This window comes from Vidua chalybeata, chromosome Z, assembly GCF_026979565.1.
Source record: "Vidua chalybeata isolate OUT-0048 chromosome Z, bVidCha1 merged haplotype, whole genome shotgun sequence".
In the NCBI taxonomy this organism is placed as follows: Eukaryota; Metazoa; Chordata; class Aves; order Passeriformes; family Viduidae; genus Vidua; species Vidua chalybeata.
In genome coordinates this window covers 37,974,051-38,001,790 of record NC_071570.1, presented here as the reverse complement: position 1 = coordinate 38,001,790, position 27,740 = coordinate 37,974,051, and the positions used below count along the sequence as shown (strand labels likewise).

At 37.3% G+C, this 27,740-nt stretch overlaps 1 protein-coding gene across 3 annotated transcripts in view; it reads right to left on the bottom strand.

The window, feature by feature from the left end:
• Positions 1–12,724, bottom strand: part of FYB1 (FYN binding protein 1) — a 43,942-nt gene extending 31,218 nt beyond the window's left edge. For 2 of the 3 annotated variants that reach the window (XM_053932744.1, XM_053932745.1), the window contains exons 1-2: positions 12,681–12,724; positions 5,929–7,057 (exon numbers count right to left, since the gene is read on the bottom strand). In XM_053932744.1, the coding sequence (XP_053788719.1) occupies positions 5,929–7,030 (1,102 nt within the window). In that variant the 5' untranslated portion in view covers positions 7,031–7,057; positions 12,681–12,724. Of the gene's footprint in view, positions 1–5,928; positions 7,058–12,680 lie in introns of those variants that run through there. The other variant, XM_053932743.1, reaches the window with a different exon arrangement.
• Positions 12,725–27,740: the final 15,016 nt, after the last annotated feature.

The window sequence follows — 27,740 nt, the reverse complement described above, 5'->3', positions numbered from 1 at the left end:
AGTTCAGTTGTGATACTGCTCACACCTTGAAAACAAAGAGCACGGAAAGTTTCTGGTTGTTGCTCTCCTTGAGTCCAGACCTTACTTTTAAAAATGCCTGGGTACAATCTTTTATGAGTTTTCTTTTCTTTTAATTTCTTTTATTCTTCTCATCTCTCCTGATTCTCCTCCCAGTTAGTTGGTTAAGCTTTTTTTTTCTCTTGCATGCAAACAAAATTACGTCTCAAAAGGGTGGAATTTCAGACAAAGGGAAAAAGGGGGAAATGAAGACTTAAGTCTCCATCCTTTTCCAGATCACTTTGCTGATGGTTGCTCATAATATCATGAAAAAGATGATCAAAGCAGGTGGAGAATCTGTCCTTTTTAAAGCAAAACTTCTCATTGGTCTCAGTTGGAAAATCTTTCCACACCAGATGCACAGAATACGTTAGGGATGTTTCACAGAAGGTTTAACACTTATTCTAACCCTTATATTCTCAAAAATATCATAGACTTGACATATTAAGTCCTAGACCCCATATCGGGTAGGGGATTTTTCCCCTTCCACATATGTAGAGACAAACTCATGAAGAATATGGAGCACATGAAAGTGAGCATCTAAATTTACATTTCAGGTTGAGGGCTGAAAAATATTAAGCATGCACATAGTCCTACTCCCAAAAGAAGACTCACAGTTTCACTTAAAGTACTTCAGTATATCAAAGTTTGCAGGACTGAGCCTTGTGATGACAAAATATGAGGTGAGATATTCCTAATTCTTTAGAAGTCCAGCACTTCTTCTGGACAGTACTGACTGGCATGAGGAAAGTGATTTCCAACTGCAGATGTGTTATCATAGACAGAAGACTGTACTTATCTAAAGAGGAACACAAAATTAAATCAAAATTAAATCAAAATTGAACTGCAGTTGAAACTTCTCATTTATCTGATAAAAAGCCTTAATGACTACTTCTGGTCCTACTAAAAATATATATAAACCTGAGTCAATTAATTTTATGTTGCATGGTATCATTTCATATGCAAGAAAAGAGAATAAAAATTGAAAACATTCGGAGATTGAGGACATATAAGATAGTAATAGTTTAAAAATAATCTTTTGCAATTCATTTGTATTTGAAAGAGAAGGCAAAAGAAAATGTGTACAATGATGCAAAGGCAACTTTGTAAAGAAAATGTACCAGAAAAGTTTTCTTAAAATGTGACTATTTCCCAAACTAAAAAAATTATGAGGGGTTTTAAAAATTTTCAATGTGAAAACTAATTACATCATAAATACCATGGTATATAAAAAATAATTTTCATAAAAAAAATTCCCATGCAACAAAGTCTTGCATTTGGATAGTGAAAGTTTGCAGATTTTCTCTTCAGAATTTGCAAACAAGGAACACCATTGTTCCAAAGGCATGTATCTGAGGAGGGTTCAATTTCAAGAGGAAACCAATGACCTCAGGAATGTTCTTTTCTAAAATTAACCTTTTAGGATAAAAAAATTGTTAGATACAATTTGAAAATCTTCCTAACAGCTTTACTATGAAAGGCCTGTTGTTTTTTTTGTGTCTATTAATAATGAATATTTATTGTAGCATTTAATATCAAAACTTTCAAGAATGACTGGAAGTTTTCTATATATGAACTATGATTTTAATCTATTTTCTATAATGAAATATATTAGTTTGTGCTGTATTATTACCCATGTAATGAGTGAACAAAATAACAATATTTCAGAAATTTAATTAAGGGAATTTTACTAAGCAGAAAAAATTATTCAGTTCCATCAGGTTTACTTTTTTTTTCTACAGCAGCTTCCTTTCTGTCACATTCTATGAGAAACTCATGGCTGTCTTTTTTCTGCATTCTAATGAATTTTCCTTTGTAACTACTCCTCTTAGCACTTCTTCTCAAAGGATGCTCTTGTATGTAGTGTAATCCTCAAGGTACTGTATTAAATCCATCCAGCACTGGCCCTGTTGGAAGGTGGGCAATGGTTTCAAGTAGAGCATAATACCTCATTGTGCTTCATTCAGTCTTTTGCAGAGATCCAGACCTATTGACTGAATATGTTATGTGTATAGTTTGATTCAAAACAGAAGCTGTTCAAACTACATGTCAAACCTCTTACCAAAATTAACAGGTTGCATGGTTTCTCTTCTGAGTCGTAAATTCTTCATCTTAGTTTCTGAAGCCTCCACTCAGGAGTGGTTTTAGCTGCTTCAAAGGGATTTAGAGCAGTCAACTGCAGAAACAACTCCAGATTTCATGTGTAGGCTATAACAAGTGTATACATGAGAAAAATAGATTTCTGTGCCTCCATCCTGTGATATAAACAACTCACATCCTACTGTTTTCTAGAATCAGATAATGAAAAGAACAACTGTGGAACATAAGCCACAACAAATGAAAATTGCAATACTTAGGAGAAGATCTGCCATTTGCAGAAGCTTTGACAATTCACAATGGAGAGCTGTCTTCTGATGTTAAATGGACACAATTTATTCCTTTAAAAATAAAAATATACTCTAAGACATTTAGAAAATGTTGCAGAATGTTGTAGCTAAGGCAATAATCAAGCACAATGAGTTTAAATCCTAATTTGCAGTCGGTTTTGTGTACTTTTCCTTCCTTATACACAACAGCAGCAAGTTGCAATCTGAGCAATCACCTGCAAAGAAATACTCAATATTGTTTTATCTATTAGATAAACTAACTTAGATTAACTAACTAACTAGTTACTTAGATTAACTAACTAACTAACAAACTAACTAACTAACTGACTAACTAACACACTAAATAACTGTCTCATTCATATTTCTCTCAAGATGGTTAAATTAATTTTTAAATTGAAGTGATTTATCTGTTTCAATGTTGTAAGCCATACTGGCAGTTTAATTTACACTTTTGTCCACATATTTTAGCAGAATTATGTGACAAATCCTTGACCTTTTAAGATAATGTTTCAAAAAATCCAGAGTGGTAGAGTTTCCTCCACAGCCTTAATATTCTTTGTTGTGGAGGCTCTTAAAAGTTCTGAGGAATTTTCTCCCTAGCTGAAGCACACTGACAGCATGTGCCCACTTTCTATTCACTGAGGAAAACTGAAGCCCTGGTGTTTGTTGTTCAGGAGTTGTGCAGAGGTGTGTAGAGCACTGGACAATCAGCCTCTGTCTGGCTTTGTGTGTGTGGTCACCTGTACCTGTATGGTCCCACTGCGCTCAGTGCAGTTCTCCTTGGAAAGCAACACTACAGTTGTGGCCTCACATGGAAAGCTGTCAGCAAAATGACTTTGTTTCTCTTTTTTTTCTAAGACCTTGGATGTTTATTATAAAACAATATAGTTGTTATTGTTTTCTGAACACAGAAGGCACATGCACCTCATTGATTCTTAGCTGAGTAAATATGATTCCTCATTGGAAATTGCTGCAATGGGACATAACACAGGAATTTACTATTCTGCCATGTATTTGCAGGCCCAGACAGGAATTTCTTAAAGCCTGCCTTCACTGGAAAATAGTAGCAATTCAATAGTGAGACTTGAAAAAGACATTTGTATCTACAGAAGTTTTATGGAAAGTTTTTCAGGAGTAGGTGAAAATTTCTAATCCACAGCAAGGCCAACATCAAACTAACATCCCTAACATCATGCAGGCATGGTGGATGATTAAAATCCTTCTCCCATACTTAACTAAGACTGCTGTGTCAAAGCTAAGTCCTTCAGCCTCTAACATTTAATGTCATTTCATGCCCAGTGAATACTTATTTTCAAAAACCAGTAAAACAGGTTTCATGGGAAAGGATAACAACCAAAGAAAAAGGGGTGAATTGATACTTCTGAGAAAGCAGAATTCAAACGCCTGTTTTAAATCAGGCGATACAAGGTTTTCTATAGTGTAGGCAGATGCCCCTAACACAAGTGTAAAAGCCACTATGTGTGGAGGTTTTCTCCTCTCAAAGAACAACGCAAAGCCTAACTTTTGCCCTATTACAGACCAAAAGCTCCAAAGGTTAGATCTCAGAAAGCTCTGTTGAATGGAAAAATTATTTTCATTTGCTTAGTCTTCTTTATTTTCAGCACCTGAACCACAGCAGCAAATTAAGCAACTATGGAAAGCTTCTGTTCACCAGGACACAATAATGAAAAGGAAGAATTTATGCTGTGAGGGTGGCATTTTCCTGACATGACTTTGATTCTTGAAATGACAGCTAAGAAAAAAAACACAGTTCAGTTTAACTGCCCTTCCAAACCAGGTAGATTTTGTTATTTATGTTTCAAGAAACCCATCAACAATTAATAACTGTTGAGCTGAAAAGGAGTTTGTTCAGGATTCACTCTAGAACAACTTGTCTGTCCACCAGAACTGTTTTGTGTAGACTTCTGGGTGCAATGAAATGGGCTGCATTAATTAAAGCCAAACAGAATATCAAGACCTACATGCTAGCTCTCTGAGTCAACGCTGAAGTTCAGGGATACTGTGGGCAGCTTCTCATGGATGTGGTTTCTAAATCTTTCACTCTTGACCTGCCACTATGACTGTGAGATAGAAAAGACCATGTCTGATCCTTAATTTCTACTTACTTGTGTGTGAGTTTTGCAACATAACTGGAAAACCCCCTGGGCCACCATGCTGGTCAGCTCCATCCTTAGCTCATGTTCCCATGACTGTCAGGGTGTTGGCTGCTCTTACCTCTGGTTAGTGACAACTGGACACCCACCCTCCTAACAAAAATTCTGATATTATTCTTACAACCCTGCTCACAGTGTTAATTTAAAATGCACAGGCTAAATATTTCTTATGCAGAGTTTTAAAAAGTGCTTTGTGTCTATAACTGAATGGGAATCAGAAAAAAAATCTGAATAAACAATAAGCAGAACAACAAATAAAGATTCCTCAATTAATTACTTAAAGTAAATTAAAAATGTATTTTAAATAAATTGTTATTTTCTTATTTCCAGCATTTGTCACGTTTTCTCAAAGTTTTAACTAGCAAAGCTCTTACTCTTATATAACTAAAACATTTACTTGTGTAGTTGGCTGAAAATGGTGTCTTTCTGTATTGAGATTGTATATGAGCATATTTGTCTTAAAGATATTCACAAATTTGTCTCATTTGAGGATCTTGGCCTGATCCTGGATTTGTGAGAACATTTCCTTAACTGTAAGGTAACAGAGGAAAACCAGAACACAGCAGCTGACAAGAAAGCAAATTTTTTATTACCAATACACTCCTAACCTTTGAGTGGAATTAACAGTAACACAACATATAGCTGCATGTAGACACTATGTTTTTAGTGAGGCTTCTTCTCTTAAAAGAAATCATCTCCGAGTTTTTCATGCTGCCATAGCCCCTCTGAACCTCTTCACCTCAGGAAGACCAGCCTTATGTGTATTTAGAACTGCTGAAACACAAGCCAAGCTGTATTCTAGACACAGGAGGTACAAGGACAAATTATGTATCAACTAAATTACATTAATGTACCTGATATACCACACATGCACAGTGTGGAGTTAGAGCTCCACTCCACTGACAGCAACTTCAGAGCTCTGAATCACACCATTGGGCATCCCCCTTTCTCACTAACTACACTTAAAATTGAAGCATCTAAGTTTGATCAGTTTAATTAAATGAGGACTTAAATGCCTGTTGAGGAAATACTCCCTAACACAAGTTATAGCTGCATCTGAGTAGTTTCAAGAAACAGGTGAACCCAATAGAGTAAACATTCTTCCTGAACTTTATCACTGAAGGATAGAGAATATAATTTTAATTTCTGTATGGAAGAGACAGAAGCCCAAGTTACAGCTTCAAGGGGTTTTCTGATGCACGAGTGTCATGTTATTTCTGAACAGAAGTGGAGATCCCATCTGAAATTAACCTGATTCTAAATGCATCAAAAAGCTAATACCCAAGGAAGAAAGAACAGAATGGACTTACTGTTTTCTTGGCATCTCTTCTGGAACTTTCCCAGGTGTACAGTGGGGGGTCTGCTGGGCTTTTGTGGGGGCGGGCCCAACTTGAACACTGGGGGCAAGATTTTCCGCTTGGGCATTTTAGAACTCTTGTCCTCTTTCTCTTGTGGTTCACCTGATGGTCTTCCTGCAGCAAGTGCTGCATTCATCTTACGGAATTTATGAGAAGAACTTGATTCTTCCTGAGTGATTTTGCTGAGGAAGATGTTCTTGGCAGCACTCATTCCCTTTTCTTCAGTGTTTTCTGCCACAGTTTTGGGGGTTCCTTTTGATAAGCTGGACCTGTGGCCAGTAGGCTTCAGAGCTATTTTAGGAAAATTACTGCCTGGAGTTTCTGCAGCAGAGTTACTATTTTCACCCATCTCCTTTGCTTCTTGGTGTGCATGTATATTTGTTCTAGGTCCGGATTGTCTTTGCCAAAAACCATTTTTATTAGAAGTGTCTTCATTTTGAGATACCTCATTGTTTAGAGAAGGTTTCTGTGCTAGAGGTGGTTTAGAAACAGGAGGCTTGTGCTCATTTTCTTGTGTTGCAGACCTTAATTTTTCCTTAACTGCAGCTACTTTTGAAAATTCCGGTTTTTCCTCATTCTCCTGTGATGCAAAATTTAAATTAGATTTTGGTCCCATGAGATTTTTTTCTTTATCAGGAGGAGTAAGGAACTTGTTCCATGCAGGTTTTGGGTTCAAAGGCTTTGGGTCCTCTTTTGACGGGTCACTGGTTTTGATAGAGAATTTAGAGCATCCAGCTTTTTCATCATTTCCTCTGTTAGTGGGCTGAAGCTGAACACCAAACCTTTGTGCCACTGGGTTTAAATGCGGTGAGTTTGGATCTTTCTCTGTTTTATCATCACTTGAAGGCTTGACTGCCAGAGGAGGCTTAGGCTGAACAGGTTTGTGAAGGGTACTGGGTCCTGGACAAAATGCAGTATATCCTTTATTTGTAAGTTTCTCAAGTGCTGCTTTCCTTGTCTGTAATCCTTTGGGGTTATCTTGTCTTGGGATTTTGATGGGTAGGCTGTTCGAAGGATCCTCTGTGTCTCTGTTACATCTCTCAAATTTCTCCATAAGGAACTTCACACGTGGCTTCCGATTCTACAAACATAAAGAAGAGAAAAACAAAGGGCAGCAATGGGAAAGTACTGTTGCAATGTTCACAAATACTGTGCTTTAAAGAGTTTCCTGGTCTGAGGCTTTACTACTGCTGATTGGCTGAGGAGGTGCTATAGCTCGTCTTCCTGTAAAGAGAAGCTGAGCATTTTGTTGTATCCTTGGAGCATTTATACAATATTTTTAAATTTTCATTCAGGTGTTGCCTTTCAGGTACTGCAGGTCCTTTTGGGCATATTATAATTTCAGTTTATTTCTGGAATTGTGAACTGAACACATAATAAATGTAAGAAATTACATACGACTTTAAAATCAACCTACCTAAAAATTTTGTTTTCGTGATAAGAAGTGCCTGTACTGGAACCTGGGGGAATCTACAAGATTTATGTTATTCCTGCTAACTCTTTGGAGAACTGCAAGTTCCTTTGTGAAAACAAATTCTTCTGGTTAATGTATGTGTGTGCCAATTTTACTTTCCTTTCTCAGCAATTTTTTTACTTACTTTCTGCTCCCCACACTCTCACTTTGTCCTTGTTTCTCTTCTCCATTTTGTATCTGAATAAAACTGTGCATGTGTGGGTAGCAAATGAGAATATGTGAAGTAAAATTAAAAAGAAATTAGAATCAATACACCCAGACATTGTCAAAGTTACTAAATTTCTTAAAAAAAATGAAGTTAAGTAATTCCAAGAGAATAAAATCCAGCTTCATTCAAAAATAGATCCTTTAATTAGTCACCCCAATTCAATATGTTTCAGGACCAGTCTTAATTATGAACTGAACTCAAAAGTTCAATACATTTGAATTCAGGAAAAATAAAACACATCACAGTGCAGGATGGGAGCAAAAGGCAGTGAGCTGGCCCCACTGCACTAGGCAGGGGCCACCTTTGGGTTTCAGGAGCCCTCTGGAGCAAGAAGTCCTCTTCCCAGCTTACAGTGGCAGCAGGGGTGCAGCAATGGCAGATACACTTATACATACAATTCACAAGTAGGAGTTGGATTTCCTGTGTGAGTTAAAATGTAAAGCTTTCGTACAAACTAGGTAGGGTTCTGAATCATCTGTCTGTAAACAAAGCAGTATTGCTACAAAACATAATAAATAGGTGTTAGAAAAAAAAATTGGAGGTTTAAGAATTAACTGTCTTAACTTACTATGGTTCAGCAAGTGCTCAGTGTTTGTTTTTTTTTTTTTTTTTTACTTCCATAACAAAAGCTTCTCAATTGAGCTTTTGCTCCTTTTGCCTTCCATTTGATTGTATCTCATTACTGTTAACTTGGAGTAATTAAATATATATAGAGAGAGAGACGTCTGCAACTTAAAGGTAACTATCCCAGTCTTTCGGCATTGCCAAGAAATTCAATCTTTCCAAACTGATTGTGTTGAGCTACAAATTACTTACATTAAATGCAGCCAAAACAAGACAGACATAATGAAAGTTATACCCAGCGACCACATTGCTGGGTATTTTTGTGCATACAAAGAAGGGAGGAAGTACATATTTACTAAGGAGATTATCAGGGTTAAGCCGTATACTGCTGCTTGATGCATACACACTCAAACACACACACAATTACATTGCAGAGGTATGTATATGTATCACTATCATTCAAGATTTGTCCCACAATACCTCACAAGGTCCTGATTTTACAGAGTTTAGAGAGCCAGAGAGAATAAAAATGCCTTTTGTCTTTGATCTCTTTTGACTTTGTACTAATTGATTTTTTTCCTAAGGTCTGTAACATAATCTAGACCACCAGAGATACTGTAATTATAGCTTATGTCTGAAGTCTTCAGACCTTCTAAGTTAGGATTTGATCAGCCGCTTGGCCAGCTCAGCTATTAATTTCCTTTGAAAGTCATAGCAATAAATTGATTTCTTTGCTACTTCTTCTATTTGAAATATAAGAAAATGTACTATGCAAATGACAACACTTTTTACAAGCGAGAGCCATTCAGCATGCAGACCTTTAGGAAGCTGGGAATGTGACTTTGAAGAAAATTTTATTATTACGATATATGATTTCTGAGAAGTTTTCTAGACTTGGAATAGCAAGATTACAAGAACTACATTCATACATGCTTTCAAATGCACTGAACCATTCATTACTGCCATGTTAGGAGTGTCAATGAAATTTTTAAAATAAATCTCTTCCCAACACTGTGAACAAACCTTGTCCTAGTCATGCATATTTACAAGCCCAGCAAGAGGGAAAGATTCCTGGACATGTGGAAGAGTTTACAATTAACAATAAAGCCTCTTTCATTTACTTGGTAAAGGTAATACTAAGAATCAAAACAGAGTAAGAAACTCTGTGAAATCTTTCTGCTTCACTTTAATGTACATCACCAGCTTCTGCCTTCATAAGCTGTGTTACATTAGAAGCCATGTAGATTTTAATGCAGAGCCTGACTGGTCAGGTAGACAGAGGGGAACTGGGGAAAAAAGAAAATTTTTTGTTTGCGGCCCTGATCATGAAGTAGTCTCCACAGTTTCTGTGCTTCCCTTCCCAGAAGCGACAGCAGTTACCTACATCATTATCACATAGAGTAGGCTGTAAATCATGAAATGGGAACTTGAAAAGATTCTGAAGAGAGATTAAGTTCCCTCTACCCCTCCCCTCTAAAGTGCAAAGTGTCTGTGTAAAAGACGAGTCTCATGCAAAAGCTATTTGGGTTATTTTCTGAACTTTGATCTCTGTTGCAAACTCTGTGGAAAATATTTTGGCTTTTCAACTTTTGATCTGATCTGCAAGCAACACATAAGGAGCACAGTAAGATTTCCTTTAATACAAAATAGTTGCACTATTTGTATGTGTTTGCTCAAATCTGGATCAATACCTACATGTTAGCTCTCATGCCACAGATACATTTTTATACACAGAGCTTTCAGAGCCTCCCACTGCCTTCAGCAGAGACTCACAGAGGTACCAAGTTAAACTTGTACATAATTGTTTCACTACACCTTAGTTACACTTCAGTGTTAATGAACGTAATTCTCCATAATTTACATTATGGTTGCACATTTCTGTACAGAAGTACACTGTAATGACAACACAAAAGTATATTAAAAAATTCAGCTGTATTCTTCCTGAATTTAGTATGGATATTTGAGTTGCAACTGGCAGCCTGAACAAAAAAGTTTTTTGCTTTTTTCTGCCTTGGAATAAATATAACTTTATTATTTACTTTCCTGTCTTGGTGAAGCCAAAAGATTATTTCAGTTCAACTTCCCCTTGAGGCCAAGCTTTCCTTAAACAGCAACACTGGATCAGTGAACAGAATAGCAGATGTGTGTGCATACAGTCATTAATTAAGCAAACAAAAAATACGTAACTTTTGACTGTACAAAGAATTCATTCAAAATACATGCAGATCTGATTTATAAATGATAAAACCCCTATCTTTTCTCTTCTCAGCTGTAACTTTTACATTTCTATTACCAAGTGATGGGGTCTAAATATACCCTTTAAAACTCAAGATCTTGATAAGTTAGAGAATAATAAAATAAAGATTAGAAAACTATCCCTTTAAGAAGAAAACGATGCTTACTTTGAATTCTTTGATAGTGAAATAATCACAGAAGTTGATAATCACTAAGGGAATTGAGCTCTAACCTATGTGCAGGATATAAGGAATAAGAAAATGGACAAAAATGGCACAGAAAATTACACTGAGAACTGTAGAAAAATACAGATCTGAAAATGATTTTGCAACTTTATATGTCTGATATAACTTCTACTGAAGTTAGTAGATTTGAGGCAGTCTAGCTTTTTGTTTATGTGGCAGTGCCATTCTGAATTGGTAATAAATTATTGCTTGACTACTTTCTTTTCCAGACACCTCTGAATTATCATTATACAAATATGTTGTTTCCAGAAGAGATTTCCAAACTGGTTTTCTTCCCCTTGAGTCTAGCTGTAATTACTAGTTCAAGAGTCCCTCTAAGAGTAAGTGCAGCATTTGGAAAGTAAAGTTGAGAAGTTTCAATGCTCTGCACCTAAAAATGTGTGTAGCAGAAGCATGGAAATAAGACAAAGAGACACAGTTTGCTCATAGACTCAAAATACTTGCTAATTCAATGATTGGTATGAAAGAGAAATGAGTCCTCATCAGATAATACTTAAGGATGAGGAGACAGGCTATTCTTCTATCTGGGGTTTTTATGAAAGGAAGACCTCTAGGATGGAGAGGATAGAGAGAAATCTAAGTGATTCCCCAGTGAGAAGCTGATAGCCCCTGAGTTACCCTAAAAGCATCATTTCAAACATCCCTCTAACACCAGCAAGAAAAAAACAGCACACACATGAGGACAATATGGTTGTCAAAATTAGACAAGGCAATATTCCAGCCTGGTCACAGTGTATTCTATATCTTTTCGGTTGTGCATTCCTCTACACCTTTCTTATCTCTCTTTAGCCACTTTTTCTCTCATTCTATCTAATCATAAGACCAGCTATTCATACTGCAGAAAAACAAAAGGCCAGTTCCAGATGAGTTTGAGACCAGGACGAGTGAGGGCATAGGGCTTGGCCAGAACAGCCAAATTACACCCCATCTTGTTCCTAAATTGCTTCTGTCAAAGACTATGCATGAAGTCAAAGTATCAACAGAGGCATGATCATCCCTTCATTCTATGTCCTAATAGGCTCATGACAAACTTTCTCTCTACATGGATTTTTTTTTTTTGGTATCTGTTTAAGTGAAAATAAGAACTATCAACCACTGGCAACTTGGTCTTTAACAACAGAAGCCTGGTGGCTTCAATTTTTCCATCAAGGATTTGTATCTTATATAAACAGACTACCTCATATCCATTTCTCTAAAATAATTTCATTTTTGCAACATGGATTTATATAACCACAAAATTTCATGATACTTAATAATTTTCTTTTAAGTTTTTTCTTATGTGCCTTCTAATACCCTTTATAAATTATTTATTTCAGATTAATGTAAATTTTCTCATGATCTGCCAGAAATGAAACAGATTTCACTCAGAACCCTATATATATATGTATATATAGTATATACAGTAACTGTCTTATGAATATCTTACTTGTCTGGTTATCCCACTAAAGTGAATGCTCCAAATGTCAAGGAAGAAAAATTTGAATTCCTGTCACTGTGAAGTTCCTACCATTATTTTGAGAATTTCAGGATCCCATATGATTTTAAAGGAAATTTTGTGTAATTTTAAGACATTGAGTAGCATTTTGACTCATACCTGGAAAGGAAAATACTTTCCATGATGAACTACTAACCAAATACATAGATTGACATCTCAACCCAGAGTATAGTATATTAATTTATACCCTACCCATAATTTAACAAAAAACAAATAATGCAAAGGGGATAACAAAAAATAATTGCCTTTGAGTGATACCATTTCTGCTATTATTCAAAACAGAAAGGCCACTTAAAATAGGACCACTTTTAGTAAAATTTCAGAGAACTAACCACAAAACTCTGAAAAAGTCCATTTTGTCAGCTCCTAAACTAAGTAAAATCTACAACTAATTAATTAAGCTATATTCAATACCTGTACTGATTCTATTTCTTCTGGAACTTTCCATGCTTATTTTTAAGATGAACATGTGCAACAGTTTACCTGAATATCCCAAAGCTCTCCAGTATTTTGAAACAAGCAGTAAAACTGGCTCCCTCAATGTGACAATCCACGGGTGTATCAACTTAACAGCCTGGTCTATTTGCTAAAGAGGAGTTCTGCTTCTCACACAGGAGTTCTTGCTTCTCACATGATACACTTGTGGGTTTCATTATCATGAAAGTAACTGCTCTCCACAGGATATTAGGCAAGAAGTGCTGGAGGAAAAGGGAACTAAAGTGTGTTCAGACTGGTTGGCTGCTTCCGTCAGCAGTAAGTACCATGTGATATCCAAAACTATTGCATTTACCCCATCTTGCGTAGCCCTGTGAGGCTTCCTTGGTGCACACAAGCCTAAGCCTTTACATAATAGCTGCTAAACAAATGTGTGAGGCAATTACAGGCATAAAGGGGGGACTGGCCACAGGTTCAGTGCCCTGCTACCACTGAAAACCCTGCATACATGGCCCACTCTCAGGCATGAACTAGCATGTTCCTTTGCTGCCTCACATTCGCCAGTGGGATCTTGAGATTCTACTGGCCAGTTTTTTAAAACTTCTGTTATGTAGAGATATTTTTAAAAAACCCCAAAACTATGATCATACATTTCTTCTATCCTTCCTCCCGTGTGTTTGAGTTTGAAGGATGATATAGGATAGGAAAGTCAATACTGAGTAACTAAGCTACACAAAAAGTTCTAAACATGTGTTTGTGCTGAAAGTAAAAGAAAACTACAAAGGTGGAACACCCTAAAAAATACAGCTCAGTGAATTTGCTGGAGTAGTGCATGGGGAGGAGATTGCAGTATAAAAGCTGTGTGTCTTTAATTAGAAGTTACCAAATCTTCCTTACGGCCTACTACTCTCCTTCTGCATAAACTTCTTAGTATTTTTGAAATATTTTGGATCATTAAAGCATTGAAAGTGCTTGATATTTTTAGCTTAATTTTACAAAAACTTTTAGCTTAGCTACTTCAGAAGTTTATTAGGGTGCAGGATGGAGCTTATTTGAATTAGAAACACTGCTGCATGCCAATGACAACTAATGTTTTTGTAATATAACATAATGTTTTTTCATAGTGGGAGAAATGCTGTTCTTTATTCTATTCATTCAGCTAAACACTGAATTTTATTTATAAAATAGTATTTATTTGTGAAAATAAACAATTATCACAGATGATAATGCATTTATTATTAAAACGACAGCAGATTAGAATTTGTGACTTGCTGATGTGTTCAGCAGCCTTCACGACTGTTTTAAGATGGTAGCTGTAGCAATACAGTCATTTTATGTGGGTAAATGCTACTGCAAGGGTTTGCTCAGAGTATCAGCTCTAGAAAAATTATGCAATGATCAAAGAACTAGCTTATCTTCACAGCTCTGAATGCTAGACAGTTCCTGTTGTCTTCTACTTCATCCAATACACACAAATAAGTACATCCCTAACTGACAGGATGCTCATGAGAATATAAATTGCAACAAATACAATGAAAATAAGTTTAAGCTGTGAATTTCTGTGAAACTTGCCCATCTACAATATCCACCATGTGCCTCATTTTCCATTTGCAGATGCAATAGCTTCTTGAAATCTCTCTGGCTTTTTCCCCCACTTATTTCTGTGAAGGTTATTTGTGACTGATATAGGGAAATTAGCTATTTTTAGATGAAGAAAGAATCTGAATAAATTAATATTTTAAATAACAGGACCTGAAAGTAGTGTAAAGTTATTTTGCCTTTTTCACTTTTCACAAAAACAACAGCAGCAGCAGCAACAAAATCACTAGTTCATATTCAAGCAAGACAAGGATGCTAATAATGATAATGCCTTCTCATGTATACACATGCCATTACATTCTCTGTATAGACCAAACCCAGCATCTAAATTCTAGCACACCAGTGGTGTGTTACTGCTCCTGTGTGGAAATATTGTGACTGCAACTTTAAGTATATTTTTTTTAATCAGAGCATTTATTTGGATGTTTCCATGTAACTTTGGGAAAAGTGGCTACTTAGAAATGAAGTTTATAAAAAATTAAGGAAAAATGAGTTAATTGTGGGGGAGGGTGGGAGAAGAAAAAGGCAAAGATGACTGGTTGGGGCAGCTAATCTTTAAACCATGTGTATATAGTGGGAGATAGGACTGGGGGGTAGTACATGGAGGAACACCTTTGGGCAGGTGCATTAATATCATTAAAGCAGTTTGAAAATGTACTTCCTAAGTCATAATACTGTTGCTCTGTAATATATAACACATGCACATATGTGGAGCACTGGGCAAGAGAAAGACAATGTTAGCAGTGTTTTTCACTGAAACTTTGCTTCCTGCCTTCTCCTCCTCTCACTCACAGGGCTTTTGCCTCCTAGTTGTTACTGAACAGGTTATATTTCTGTAAAAAGTAGTCTATGCAGTAGTGAGGGAAGATGGAAAATTCTTTTAACTTTAGCACAGTAGTGTATGGTCCCTGTATTCATGGTTAATGCTTAGTTTTGTACCATACAGTGCTTAGTACAAATACCAGAGATTAATGTGGCTTTGTGCTAACTCCCTACATCTGTGACTAATAAGTCTTGTGCCAGCTAATGCTTCCTTGTTCACTTCTATCAGTGATTAATACGTACTAGCTGATATCTTAGTTTTGAGAACAAGGATTGTGTGTCAGAGCTAAGAATGATAAGAGAAATACATTATGACCTGACACTCTCAAGGAGAAAAGTGTCATCACAAGATCTGCAACCATATCCAAACAAGTAAATTGAAATAATTAATATATATACATGTATTCAGAAAATGTGATGAATGTGTATTAGTTTCAAGAATATAATCTAGTCTGTTAGGTTACTGAACATGTATGTTTTAAGGACAATTCCCTATGCATCCAGTATTACTAATAAAGTAATGTTGTTTTTCTTAACCAATGAGTTTTTTTCAGAGTTTATTTCCCAGTTTTCGATGACATGGGGGCACACTTGGCACAGGAGCAGAAATAAGATATTTATCAATAATCTCTGTACATACTTGTACCAAAAGCTTCAAATTACCTGGTTTTGTGCTGCTTCTTGGGTAATATTTTGAGTACATGAACCTCATCAGAGGGGAAGACAAAGAGTTAGCAGTCCTGCTTCACAATTCTGTGCGACTCCCCGGTGTCATAGTTCTGGGGTGAAGTGCCATCTTGCCATAGCAGTTATCATATTACAGCATCACTTTGGAAATTACCTGATTTTCAGAATAAACTTGATATTCCTGAATGCTGTCAGGACTGGTTTGCAGTTGCTGCAGTGCACTATGAGAACCAACATTTTTGGTAGGGTAAGTCTGTGTTATCTTTGTGTCTGCAGACAGAGTTAGACTTCCTCAAAAATATGCTGCTGCATTTCCATCACTTTCTCAATTAAAGACAGTTTTAGTATTTCTGACAGAAGTTTGGTCATGAGCAAATTAACAGCATTTCCTTGTGTCTACATGCAGTGTCTTGTTTATGGGAACAATTTGGCTTTCTACATGCAGTGTCATGTTTATGGGAACAATTTGGCTTTCCAGATGCTGTTTTGGGACTATTGACATCCAGGATTCCCTGGAAGATCCTCAACTCAGCACAACTCAGTGCTGTGGCTCTTTTAAATTCTTGTTATTCAATATACGAAATCTTATAACCATTTCCTATTATTAATATATTTATACTTGCCTGAACAGGGAGTGCAGAAATCTGTTTCCGCTATTTACACTTTTCTATCCTAGAGACAGGCTGGATTGACAAATTCAAGAAAAAAAGTCAAAGAGCACTGGCAGCATCCTTGCCCTGACTATGCCTTGTAAGGGGCACACTTCTGTCACGAAGGAAACCCCAGTGCACTCCAGGGCATCACAATCAAGTGTGTGTTAAGATTTTCTGCTGGAGTGTATGTACTGTAATAAATCACAGTCCTTCCTTGAGACAGCTGAAACTGATGCAAAGCACTTGCTGTACACAAAAAAAAATCTTTCATGCAAAAAGCCAAAAGTCTCTCCTTTTTGTAACTTGAGGAGTGCTCAAATCTCAAGCAATTTTTATTTCAATACAAAGCTCATATTCAGGCATTAGCTGTCATGTTCGACCAAAGGATTCACCTGCACTACCCTGCACCCCCTTCCATGCCCATCTCTGCGCTGACCCCCAGTGCCCACTGCCATGTCACAGACTCCTCCCTGCCCCGTTTGCTGGCAAACTCATCCACACGGGGGGCTCAGATGAGGTGGCTTTTGAATGAGGCTTTTTGCCCTGCAAGCTGTGTGGGTTCTGCTCACATCTGTTCACAGAACACTCCTGTGTTCTGTCTGCCTGGGTTCAGCAGCAGAGCTCAGGGAGAATTGAAAGCAGTGCCGCAGCAGAAAACACTCCAGACGGACCAAATGGAAACACTAGGCTTTTACTAAACCTTCCACAAGGAAACCCTCTGGAAGGCACAGAGTTCACTATGACGTGAAGAGCCCTGATGAATTCAGGCACAGTCCGTAAAACAGGGTCTGAGGGGGCTCACAGAGTGCCACAGCACACTGCCGCTCAGACCCCACAGCTCTGCCTCGCTGAGGGCCACCACTGATCACCAGGGGTAGCTTGGTTTTGATTTGGATTTAAATTTGGATTTAATGACCTAAATTGCAGGTGATGTGAGTGTAGCTGTGATGACTGAGTTTGCAGCAATCAACTCCTAGTCTGAGGCAAGGGGGATGTGGTGGCCATCTCGGTAAGGCAAGCTAGCCACTCAGACACTGGCAGGTAAGTAGACTCACTGGCTGGGAAATTACTAGAAGCTGTGTATGAGAGGAAATCAGAAGAGACTGGCGCGAGAGGCAGGATGGAGGAGCATGGCAGGGCTACTGGGAACTGTGCATGAGCAGTTGGTGTGGGGAGAGGACCTCTGGCAGCTGGGGAGGGTTTGCCCTGGTGAAATGTTGCTCCCTCAGCCCCTTCTCTTCCGTGCCTCTCAGGAATGGCTGTGCGTGCACCTTGCGTTCCCGCACCATTCGCTTCCACAACTCTGTGCCTCCCTGTCCGGGCTCAGGCTGTCCGGGAGGGTGCCGGAGCTGGATGGAGCCGGTGCAGGCCGGAGAGCGCGGAGGCGGCGATCGCAGCAGCTCCGCCGGGGAGAGAAGGGAGCAAGCCTGAGCTGCGGGAAGGACACACTGGGACGTCAGAGGGGAAGGGAGACTTTCTCAAGGAAGAAGTTGCTTCAGTTTCCACCCTATATACCCTCACGTGAATGGCTAAGCAGGGGGTTATCAGCTGGTCCGGCTTCCCGTTCAGCATCCCCCGCAGCTGCTGGTACCAGGAGGAAGTGGGAAAGCAACAGGGACATCTTTAGCAAAACACTCCTGACTTCCCTTTTGTCTTCAACATGTCCCTCTCTGCCTCCGCCTGGGAGGCAAAAAGGTGTGCAAAGAACCCATGCAAATACCTCACCAGGAGTTGTGTAAACCCTGTGGGAGGGAGACAAGGACGCCACATGCTTTCATACACAACTGTAACAACCTCCTTTCCTGCTCTCTCATATATTAAACATGGTGTCAGCTCTTCAAGTCTCACATGATATTAGTGCAGAAGAGCACAACAGAAACTCATATTTCCTAAAAAGCATCCAAGCTGCAGGCAAGGTGCTGTTTGGCCTTCTGCACCACCTTAATGGGGCAGTGAAGACTTGGAGCTGACATCTGTGGTTCTTCAGGTATTACCTAGCTCAGGTATCTTAGGCTTTCTTTGGGAAGTGGGTAATGAAGGGCCTTTACCTTTTACGGTATCCTCCTCAAACCTCTGAGTAAAAGGTTTCAGATGAGAACAATTTAGTCTTTATAATATCCGATGATTTCTTAACAACAGCTATTCAGTCTTTTCATTTTAAAAAGTGGAAGATCAGACCTACAACTGTTAGCTATTCCCCAATTCATATTAGAGGTATCATGCTGCTTTTGCTTTTAAAATATATTTGCTTAAAAAAAACCAACCAAACACAATCTCCTAGATTTTCATGGTCAATCTCAATTAGTCAAACAAAACCTAGTAAAGTTTAGAAAAAAGTGAGTCTTAATGAATGCAGATTTACATCTTTCTATACTTTATGTACTCTCAAGAAGTTACCTGTGACAAGTGAGGCTAAATTTGAACACATCTGAAACAGAAAGTTAAAGCCCAAGTTAAATTCTCAGTTGCCAGGATCCTTTCACCACTCTGCTTCTCTATCCTTTCCCAATGCTTCTGTCATAATCAGTCTTATTTATTAGAACTACATCTAAAACTTGTAGAGTCTTCTCTCCTGGGATGAAATTTTAATTTTTTAGTTACCATGTATGCTATATTGCAATTATTTTTATGGTCTAAAGCAAGAAGGTGGAAAGTGAAAGCTTAAAAAAAGAAGACAATGATGTGGCCTAAATAAAAACAAGAAAGAGAATGCTCTCACATAATAAACATTTCAAAACATAATGTAACTTCAGAAGTAGTTTTAATCAAAGACAATAAGGTTTAAAACTGAAAACACAGTTTAATCCAAACATCTTTAAGAAAAATGTTTCTAGAAAAATTTCCTAAGTTCTTCTGCTTAAAATTTGCTTAATGCCTTACATCCTTTCTATGTCCCCGTCCATCAGGCTTTTAAAAAACTTTGGCTATCCCAGATCCCTTATCTTTAGGTGACAGCAGGCTGGTCACAAAGCCTTCTGCCTTTAAAGTATCTGGTTAGCCTGTGATATAAATCCATAAACAAAAGAAAGGAGAAGTTAGTTGAAGTGAGAATGCATTCACCTGTGCCTCTGGCAATCACAGCAGAAAACCAGGATCAATCTTCCATCTGTTAAGAGTTCTTTTGGTAAAGTCAGCTTAGACAGAGAGAGTACACAAACCCCATATTCTGAAGTCTTGCTCGTATACTAAGAGCTTCTTTCAAAAAGAACATTTCTTCTTTTCTATCCTACTCTCCTGTCTTTTTCCAAGACTTTCCTCTCTTCTGCTTTCCCCTCTTTATCCAGCATTTTGAATGTGCTACCTTGTGAAATGAGAGTAAGTGAGCTGTGTGTCCACTCTCCCACCATACACCTGCCCTGCGGTCAGATGGGTCTCACCTTTCAGCCATGCACAGAAGGGAGCCCTTTCATGCAGCGCTCTCTCGGTACAAACATCACCTGCCTGTTTATATTTAACGTGGCGCCTTTCCCAGGTGCTGGCACAAGAGTGACCTCTAATGGAGGAGCCTCTTCTGTGACAAATCCTAACCTTCCAGCATCATTTAGGTAGGGAGGGAGCAAGGGTGGAAAATCTGCTGACCCTCTAAATTGTACCAGCATTTGATTTCCATTACTGGTAAAAGAAAAATAAAAGGAAAAAAAAAATCCCCAAACAAACAAACCCTCAGAACCCCAACAACAACAAAACCAAACCAACGAAAAAAGGAAACTAATTGAGATTTTGGGGGGTTTGTTCTGTGTTGTTTCCAACGCCTTTTTTGCCTCTCACTCTGTCCATGTGCATCTCTGAGATTAGTATAATTACATTAGACATTTGAAGACAGCAATGAAGCCTCTGCTTTGCCTACTTTTCTTAGTTTCTTGTCTGTCATGTGTCCTAGCACCTTGATCACCTACTGTGAGCACAGAGAATTGAGGTCCTGCTGATTTGTTTGCTCAGTGCATGCCTGCTGCCTTGCCTAAGAGGCAGAGTGATGCCTTGTGAAGGCTGATTTAGAACAGAGAACTAGATGGAACTAAAGAATAAAGTAGGTATTTATTAGAAGGCCTCAATGGATATGCCTTGGGCATATCCAAGAGCCCAGCCAGGGCTACACCCAAGATAACCCAAAATGGTCACAAAATGCACAACTGGTAACGAGGTCTCTCTCTTTTAAAAGTTCTGGTCCATTTTCATATTGGATTTAATTGTCCAGTTATGGCTTTAGGTTATGAAGTCCCATCCTTTTTGTTTTTCTCTCTTCAATCCACTGTTGTTTATGCTCTTGGGCCTGAAATTTGGATCATTTTCCTTGGTCCCCAGCTAGAGAAGGAATTGTTTTGTCTACCTACTCTTTGAAGAGAGCTCACTATCCCTTAATATGAAGCTCAGTACACACTAAAGCAGTACAGAATCTGAAAAATATAAAAGCTAAAACCTGAGGCATCAAAAGAAGCTATGGCTGCTTTCTTAACTTCAGTCATGCTAATTTAGTTACTTACCAAGTCTGTTATTTGCACTGTTACAAGCACTTGAATCTGCTGTTTACACAATTTGTGTGAATGAGAAGGGGAAATTCAGCAGTGTCTCTTTCAGTTTTGCTGCTGCCTCAGAGAAGTTACAGGCAATGAGGCAGCATATAGCAGCTTTTTTTGCTCCAGATGCTAAATTGTATGGAGAAAAAAGAATCCATTTTTTTGTTATGCAAGATCACACTGCCAACCTTTTGCTGAGCATGGGCTAGATTTAAATGTAAGGTGAGTCTGCTGAGCATTCATCAAAGATTGGGCCATTGGGTAGGTCATATTTTTAATGTGGAGCAGAGGACAGCTGCTGACTGTCATGGGGAGAAGAGCAGCAGGAAGCAGAAATGCAGCAGTGGTCAGCATGGGGAAGACCATACTGTCTATTCTGTTTGAGCTATTGCATAAATTTGAGCCGGAACAACTTCTGTTATGGAATGATGAAATGAGATTTGATAAAAAACTCATGTAATGTGAGGAAAATACTCAAATCCCTGGAAACTTAGGTGTGGAATAATGAATTAAAGACTGAGATGATAAAAGAATAAGACAAGACCACAGAAATCATGGAAATAGGACCACTGGGGAATAAACACCTGAAGATATAAAAGGGATTAACAAAAGGATTTTGAAAACAGTTTTAAAAATTACTAAGAGATGAAGAAGATCAATAGTTGTACAAAAATTGATGTTTTGAGAGCCTTTTTATAAGATAAGTGAGAGCCTGGAGACATGATTTCTGAAAGTTTTTCTTCTCCAAAGACATAAGAAAACAGGTCTCCCTCTGCCTCACCTTCAGAATCAAAATGCAGATGCCCTCAGGGGTTTGTAGAGGTTGTGACACTTCTCTAAAACTTAGCTAAACAAGTGTCTAATGGGAGGAAAAGCTGTTAGAGGTGTGTCAGCAGAAGTGAAAGGAACACCCAGTCATAGCTGCAAATACAAGATGCACAAGATCCTCTGATCCCCATTTCATTCTATGAAAATGTAAACTCCCTAAAATTATTAATTAATTTTGTTTATAATTATGGATTGAATTTGGCAAATTTCTTACATGTCCCATTTTTAAATGTGAAGTAAATAATTTTTATTACTTTTCAATATCTTCCAGCGAGGATATTGCAAGTTAGAGAGACCATTGTTCACAATTTCAGTGCTGGAACATTGGTGTAGCTTTGTTTTTATACATTTCTGTGTAATTTATCCATTCTTAATTTTCTGTGTACTTCACTTTTTACATAGAGGGTTGTGGCTGAAGGCAGGTGTTCTTTTTGTTAATTTCATATTTTTCCTGTAAAGACTCCTGAACTCTGCTGAAGAACTACTTTTATTATTTTTTTTCTTAACTATGAAAAAAAACAGTATGAATGGTTTGTAAGGAAAAAAAAAATATCTAAAAAGATTACTTTCTGTTGAAATGAACCCAGAAATCCCAGCAGGTTCTTAATCCTAGAATGTTGATTCCAGTGTAGGTGATTCACTGATAAACACTAACACTGCTCCTGCAACAAAAAGAGTAAAAGTGCACCTTTAAATATCCTGTGTTATCTGCATTATGCTATCTGGAGATGTTAACAAAGTCACATGATATGTTCTGTATCAGCTTCATATTTACATTTGTTTATGCATATGACTTATCTGTGCCTAATTTACATACCTAACACATTTTCCTATATTAGCTTTCCCTCTTCCTCCCTCCCCCCCATTCCCCACAAATATGAAAAACTTTAACAAATAAAGATCATAGGAAGGGTATTGTTGTTCTGCATTCTAAGTGTGTCTGCAAATGTGTTTTTTATCCAAGTTGCAAAGGTCGCAATTCATTCAGCATCTCTTAAATAGGCTGAAATATTGCCTGATTTTAGTGTGAATGGTCTGATGGATGTAGTAGTACACCTGTCTTGCTAATGGTTTTCCATAGCAATATGATGAGGCTCTGAAGCTGGCCGCAGGACACCAGAGAATAACGAGGGTGCTGGTGTAGGGCTCTGAGTGCAGCGTGTCCAACAGAGGGCATTTTGCACCCTCAGAGCAGAGCTGTCCTCGGGTGCTGCCGGCGACCCACCTGCTGCTTGTCTGGCTTTACTGTTACTGTGCTTTTCCTACTGTCTTAAACACTGAGTAAAAAAGTATTTTTGGATTTAACTGGGGCAGATGCTAGTTTACAGAATTTTTGAAAGTAGCATAAATATCAGGGAAAAAATTTTCTCTCAGTGTTTCTCTACTTCTTATGCTCCAGTTCGGCTTGATGGACAGAAAACCCATGCATGTTTAACAAAACCAGTAATATACTGAACAATTTGTTGTTCTTAGCCCTAAAAGCTGTATTTTGCACAAATCCATTTCAAAAGTCTGCTGAGTTCCCAGTTGTGCAAGATCTGCTGGTCTTCTGTGGCTGTTAGAAGTCCAGTGATCTCAGTGATTTTTGCAAGCAGCTAGAAGTCCCTTCACACAGAATTCCTTAAGAGATGGTTCTTTCTGAATGTGGTTAGACATTCAGCATTTTATAACCAATATATAATTGTATATAATATAATGTATTTCTGTACAGAATCTGTAGGATTTAATTTTTCTTTAAACAAAGAGTAAATCCAAATAGATCAATCAAATTCCTTGGCTGGCCTTATTTCCATCAGAAGATTTATTGCTGAATTCACATATCTTGGAAGTTTTTTCCTTCTTAGAGTATATCTGAGAATTACCAGTATCACTGCAAAAAGACAGACATGATTAGGGGTATTTCTCCAGGTCAGGAATCAATGCAGCCTGTCCTGGCTTGAAATCAAAGAAAAATGCAACTTTTTTCCTTTGTGGTAATAAACTTCAATCTCACCTGCCTGAAGCTATTATTGCAGTTTTAGTATTTTTTCATTTTATATTATATCCAAGTGTTTTGGTCTAAATTTTCCTCTGTGGTGATGGTCAAAAATGAAATAATGAATTCTAGGTTTTGGTCCTCATCTGAATTTCATGTTTCTGTAGGTCTAACTTTCTTCTCTACACGTCTTCCTGTATGAACTAAAACCAGATTATACCCAATCTAATGTTCAAAGGTTCACTGACTATTTTTTTTTTTGTAAGAATGCATTTTTTTTACAAGTTCGTTTTCTGATGTAAAACTGCCACAAATCACACTTCCCTAGAGTGGTCCTTACTCCACTTTATTTTGTTATTTGTTTTGCTCGCCTCCTAATTTTTTCTTCTCTCTTCTTGTTTTTATGTAATATGAATTTCCACCTGTGCAACATCAAAACTAAGACCAAAAAAATTCATTTCCTTCCTTGCTGAAGCTTTTGGGTTGCCTGTGATGCAAAGATAAAAGCACTTCCTTCCCCATAGTTCTATATACTATTGTCAAGAAAATAGACTAAAGGAATAGATTCATGGTTTGCATTACTTTGAATTGTCATTCTTATTTGGAATCAGGGAAAACAACCTGGAAATTTGAAAAGACTTAATCAAAATAGAAAAATTGTAAATTTTTGCATATTTTCAAGCTGTATTTGGCAACAGCAGAAGTTCAGTGATCAACATATCCACATGCATATTGTTTCTAAACAAATCTATTTGTGAAAGCAGCTAGACACTAGAATCATGCCAGAAGAGTAACTGTGCACTTCCTGTGCAATTTTTACTGTAGGATTTTGCAAATAAAAATATTCCATACATATTTGATCTTCTCTAGTACAAGTTAAAGAATCCCTGTGGCAGCTAGAAATCAAGAGACAACAGCACAGCAAGATGCTATTTTGGTAGTCCTTATTCAGATTCTGTTTATCCATATGAAAATCTAGAACAAGTCAAGTGACTTGAATTATTGATTTAAACAAATGTAGTATTTTGACCTTTAGTACTTGATTCTACACAGTAGGATTACAACAGAAATAAACAAAGTAAAATACCTGGTTTATATTTTAAAATGTCAAAAAATTATCCCTTATATAAACACTTTCCTTAGGATTCAGGAAGAATTCAATTATAGTGTAAAGCAGAGACATTCAACCAGGATACTCAGAACTTTGTGAAGCATTATTAAGTGAGAACCACATTCTTTATTCAATCTATTTCACATTACCATTTTTCAAGTAGCACTTGCAACGGGCAACCTTTTTCACCTCTAAGTATCACAAGGTACCTTTTTTTCTTTTGAAACAGGATTAACAGCTTCCAGTCAACCTCTTTAATAGTACTGCATCTGGGGAGGATGATTGTTTGGACATAGGTACCATGATAAATGGTATACACAAGCTACTTCAGGAGTTCTAAATTATTTCCAACAGCAAAGATGGCCTGAAAAGTTATGCAGATTTCTTACTTTGCAACATTTATCTGTAAAATCACTAATCTTGAAGTTATCAGTTTCATTTATTAATAAAATACTTAACAAAAGATACATATAGAGAGTTTAAAGAAACTGCCTTTCTAAGGAAATAAATTCTATCGGTTTGTTAAACATACAGTACCATACCACACTCCCCATCCAACTGTACTGAAGATATACAGATAAATTCCCTTATCTTTTTAGTTACAAAGTCCTGCTGAAGCAGAATAAGATAGTAGATTTTTTTTAAATCTAGCTAGAAAGTATGACTCCTTTGCATTTCTTGGTTAGTGTCACATTGACACTTGACTGCAGAACTCCTCTGGATACACAAACTAATTTGTCAGTTTGGCCTTAAAAGAAGTTGTTTTCCTTAATTTTGAATGCCAAAATCAGTAAATCAAATAGAAACCAGTTCAGATTATAAAGGACCTGAAAAAATATAAAAGTTTACTCATGCCCTCAAAAGAAGAAAACCATATTCAAGGATTTGAAAACTGTTAGAAATAAATTTGAAGTTTTACAGTCCCATCCACAGCAGTTTTAGTGCTAGTGCATCCATGTAGCAGAAAGTAAATTAATAAACTCCTGTACTTACCATGATTTCAGTTTTTATGTCTCCACAAGTCTGCTAAGGAGTATGCACTGTACCAGAAGGAGTAAAAGATGTTCTTTGTCCTTCACTGTGAATATTTTTTTAGGGAGTGTATGTGGTCTATCCAGCCTTCACATGAGAAGGTATCAGCAATATTCTTGTTTTGCACAGTATCAGACACCTAGCAGAATTCTAAACAGTATTTGTTTGGGTTACATTGCACCACTGTGAGGGATGAATAGGCTTTATTCATTCATGTAATTACTTCCAAGATTTTCATGAAAACCAGCTCTATGCTAATGACAAAATTATGTAGTTATTCTTTTCAGTAAACTTTGACTGAATTAAAAAGGCAAATGTATTTTGGTTTTGTTTTTCATATTCAGGGTTCCTGAATTTACATATATTTAGGCTTCACTGTCCACATCATACATGTCTCCTTCTGACCCAGACTTTCATGAATGTTTAATATCTGAAGGAATTTTATCTCTAATAAGCTGAACTATATCTCTATCAATTAGCCTTTAATTATTGAGCTCTTCATAGCTGATACTATCAGAAAAATAGTATTGTCCTGGTCTGACAGGGTATTAAAGTTCTGTAGTGCTGCAGACTTCCTGTGTACAAAAATTAAAGGAAGAAAGGCATATGGCTATAAACTTCAGTGATCTAGATGTAGAAAAAAAAACCAAAAACTAAACCAAAGAGCTTAATGAAAAGGGGAGAAAGAAGGAAGATGGGGAGTGAAGTCCTGGCTAATACAGGAAAGAGGGTATTAGTATATATTGCTGATGCCTAATTTCTGAATAAAAATCTGTTTCAGTAAGCAATCTTCTCAGTATTAGTCAATGAGGGATAAATAAATATGATTGTAAAATAACAGAAAGTACTGTATCTGTGTCAGAAGCAAGGTTTAAACTGCATTCTGTAGGGAAATCAGGATTTCCTTAAAATCTCAATGCTACAGCACTGAAAAGACTACTGTATTGCTGCAAGTCCCGAACCATTTACTTTCTAGTTAACTTTCAATGGAATGTATCAGTACAATCTATTATATAGATAATAGCAAATACAACTACAGATAATTATAAGGGCAATTAGCAAACACACTACCTATTTTTCTAAAACCAAGATATCACCAGGGCAGCTACATGCTTATTTTCAAGCACAATAACAATTTTGAAAAAACTATTTGAATGAGAAAACATCAGATATATATAGCTACATCTAATGTAGATTTCAATAAAGAAGGATTATGTATGAATAAATTAACACCTGTTTTGCAGAGTTTAGCTGGCATTTAAGGCAAAGGTAATACAATTTACTTTATTTGTCTAGATTTCAGCAGAGTATTTCAGGTAGGAACTGGGAGAAGATGTGACCTATCAGAAAGAGTGTAAGGTGGACTAGGAGATGGTTAAAGCTACATCACTTTAGCAGAAAGGGAATTACTGAGTTTAACTGGATTACTCACAGTGTTCTGCAGGCATCAGTCATGGGACTGATACTGTCTGATCCATTACTTGGATCTGGTTCAAGAGCTGGGCCTATACTGATGTTATTTGAATGTGTTCTAAACTAAGTGGTTCTCATCCTGAGGCGAATCAAGTGGTTATACAGGAAGGAGGAGAAAAGTTTATGTATTGGAATGATAGAACTCAACCAAATTTTAATTACAAAGTCATATACTTAAGGCTAGAAAGAAGATTTTTTTTATTTGTGCCAGGGACTCAATGACTCACTAACATGGCATGCACATGTGGAATGTACGTGTAATTTGAGTGCAAATTAGGCAAATGATTTTTGGGAGAGGCAAGAAAAGAATTTGTGCAGTATTGATGAGGGCTTGTTTAGAGTCTTGTGTGCAGCTCTGGTCAACTATACTGAATGACCAAGTGGAGACTTACAGTATGTCTTCCTGGCTTCTGA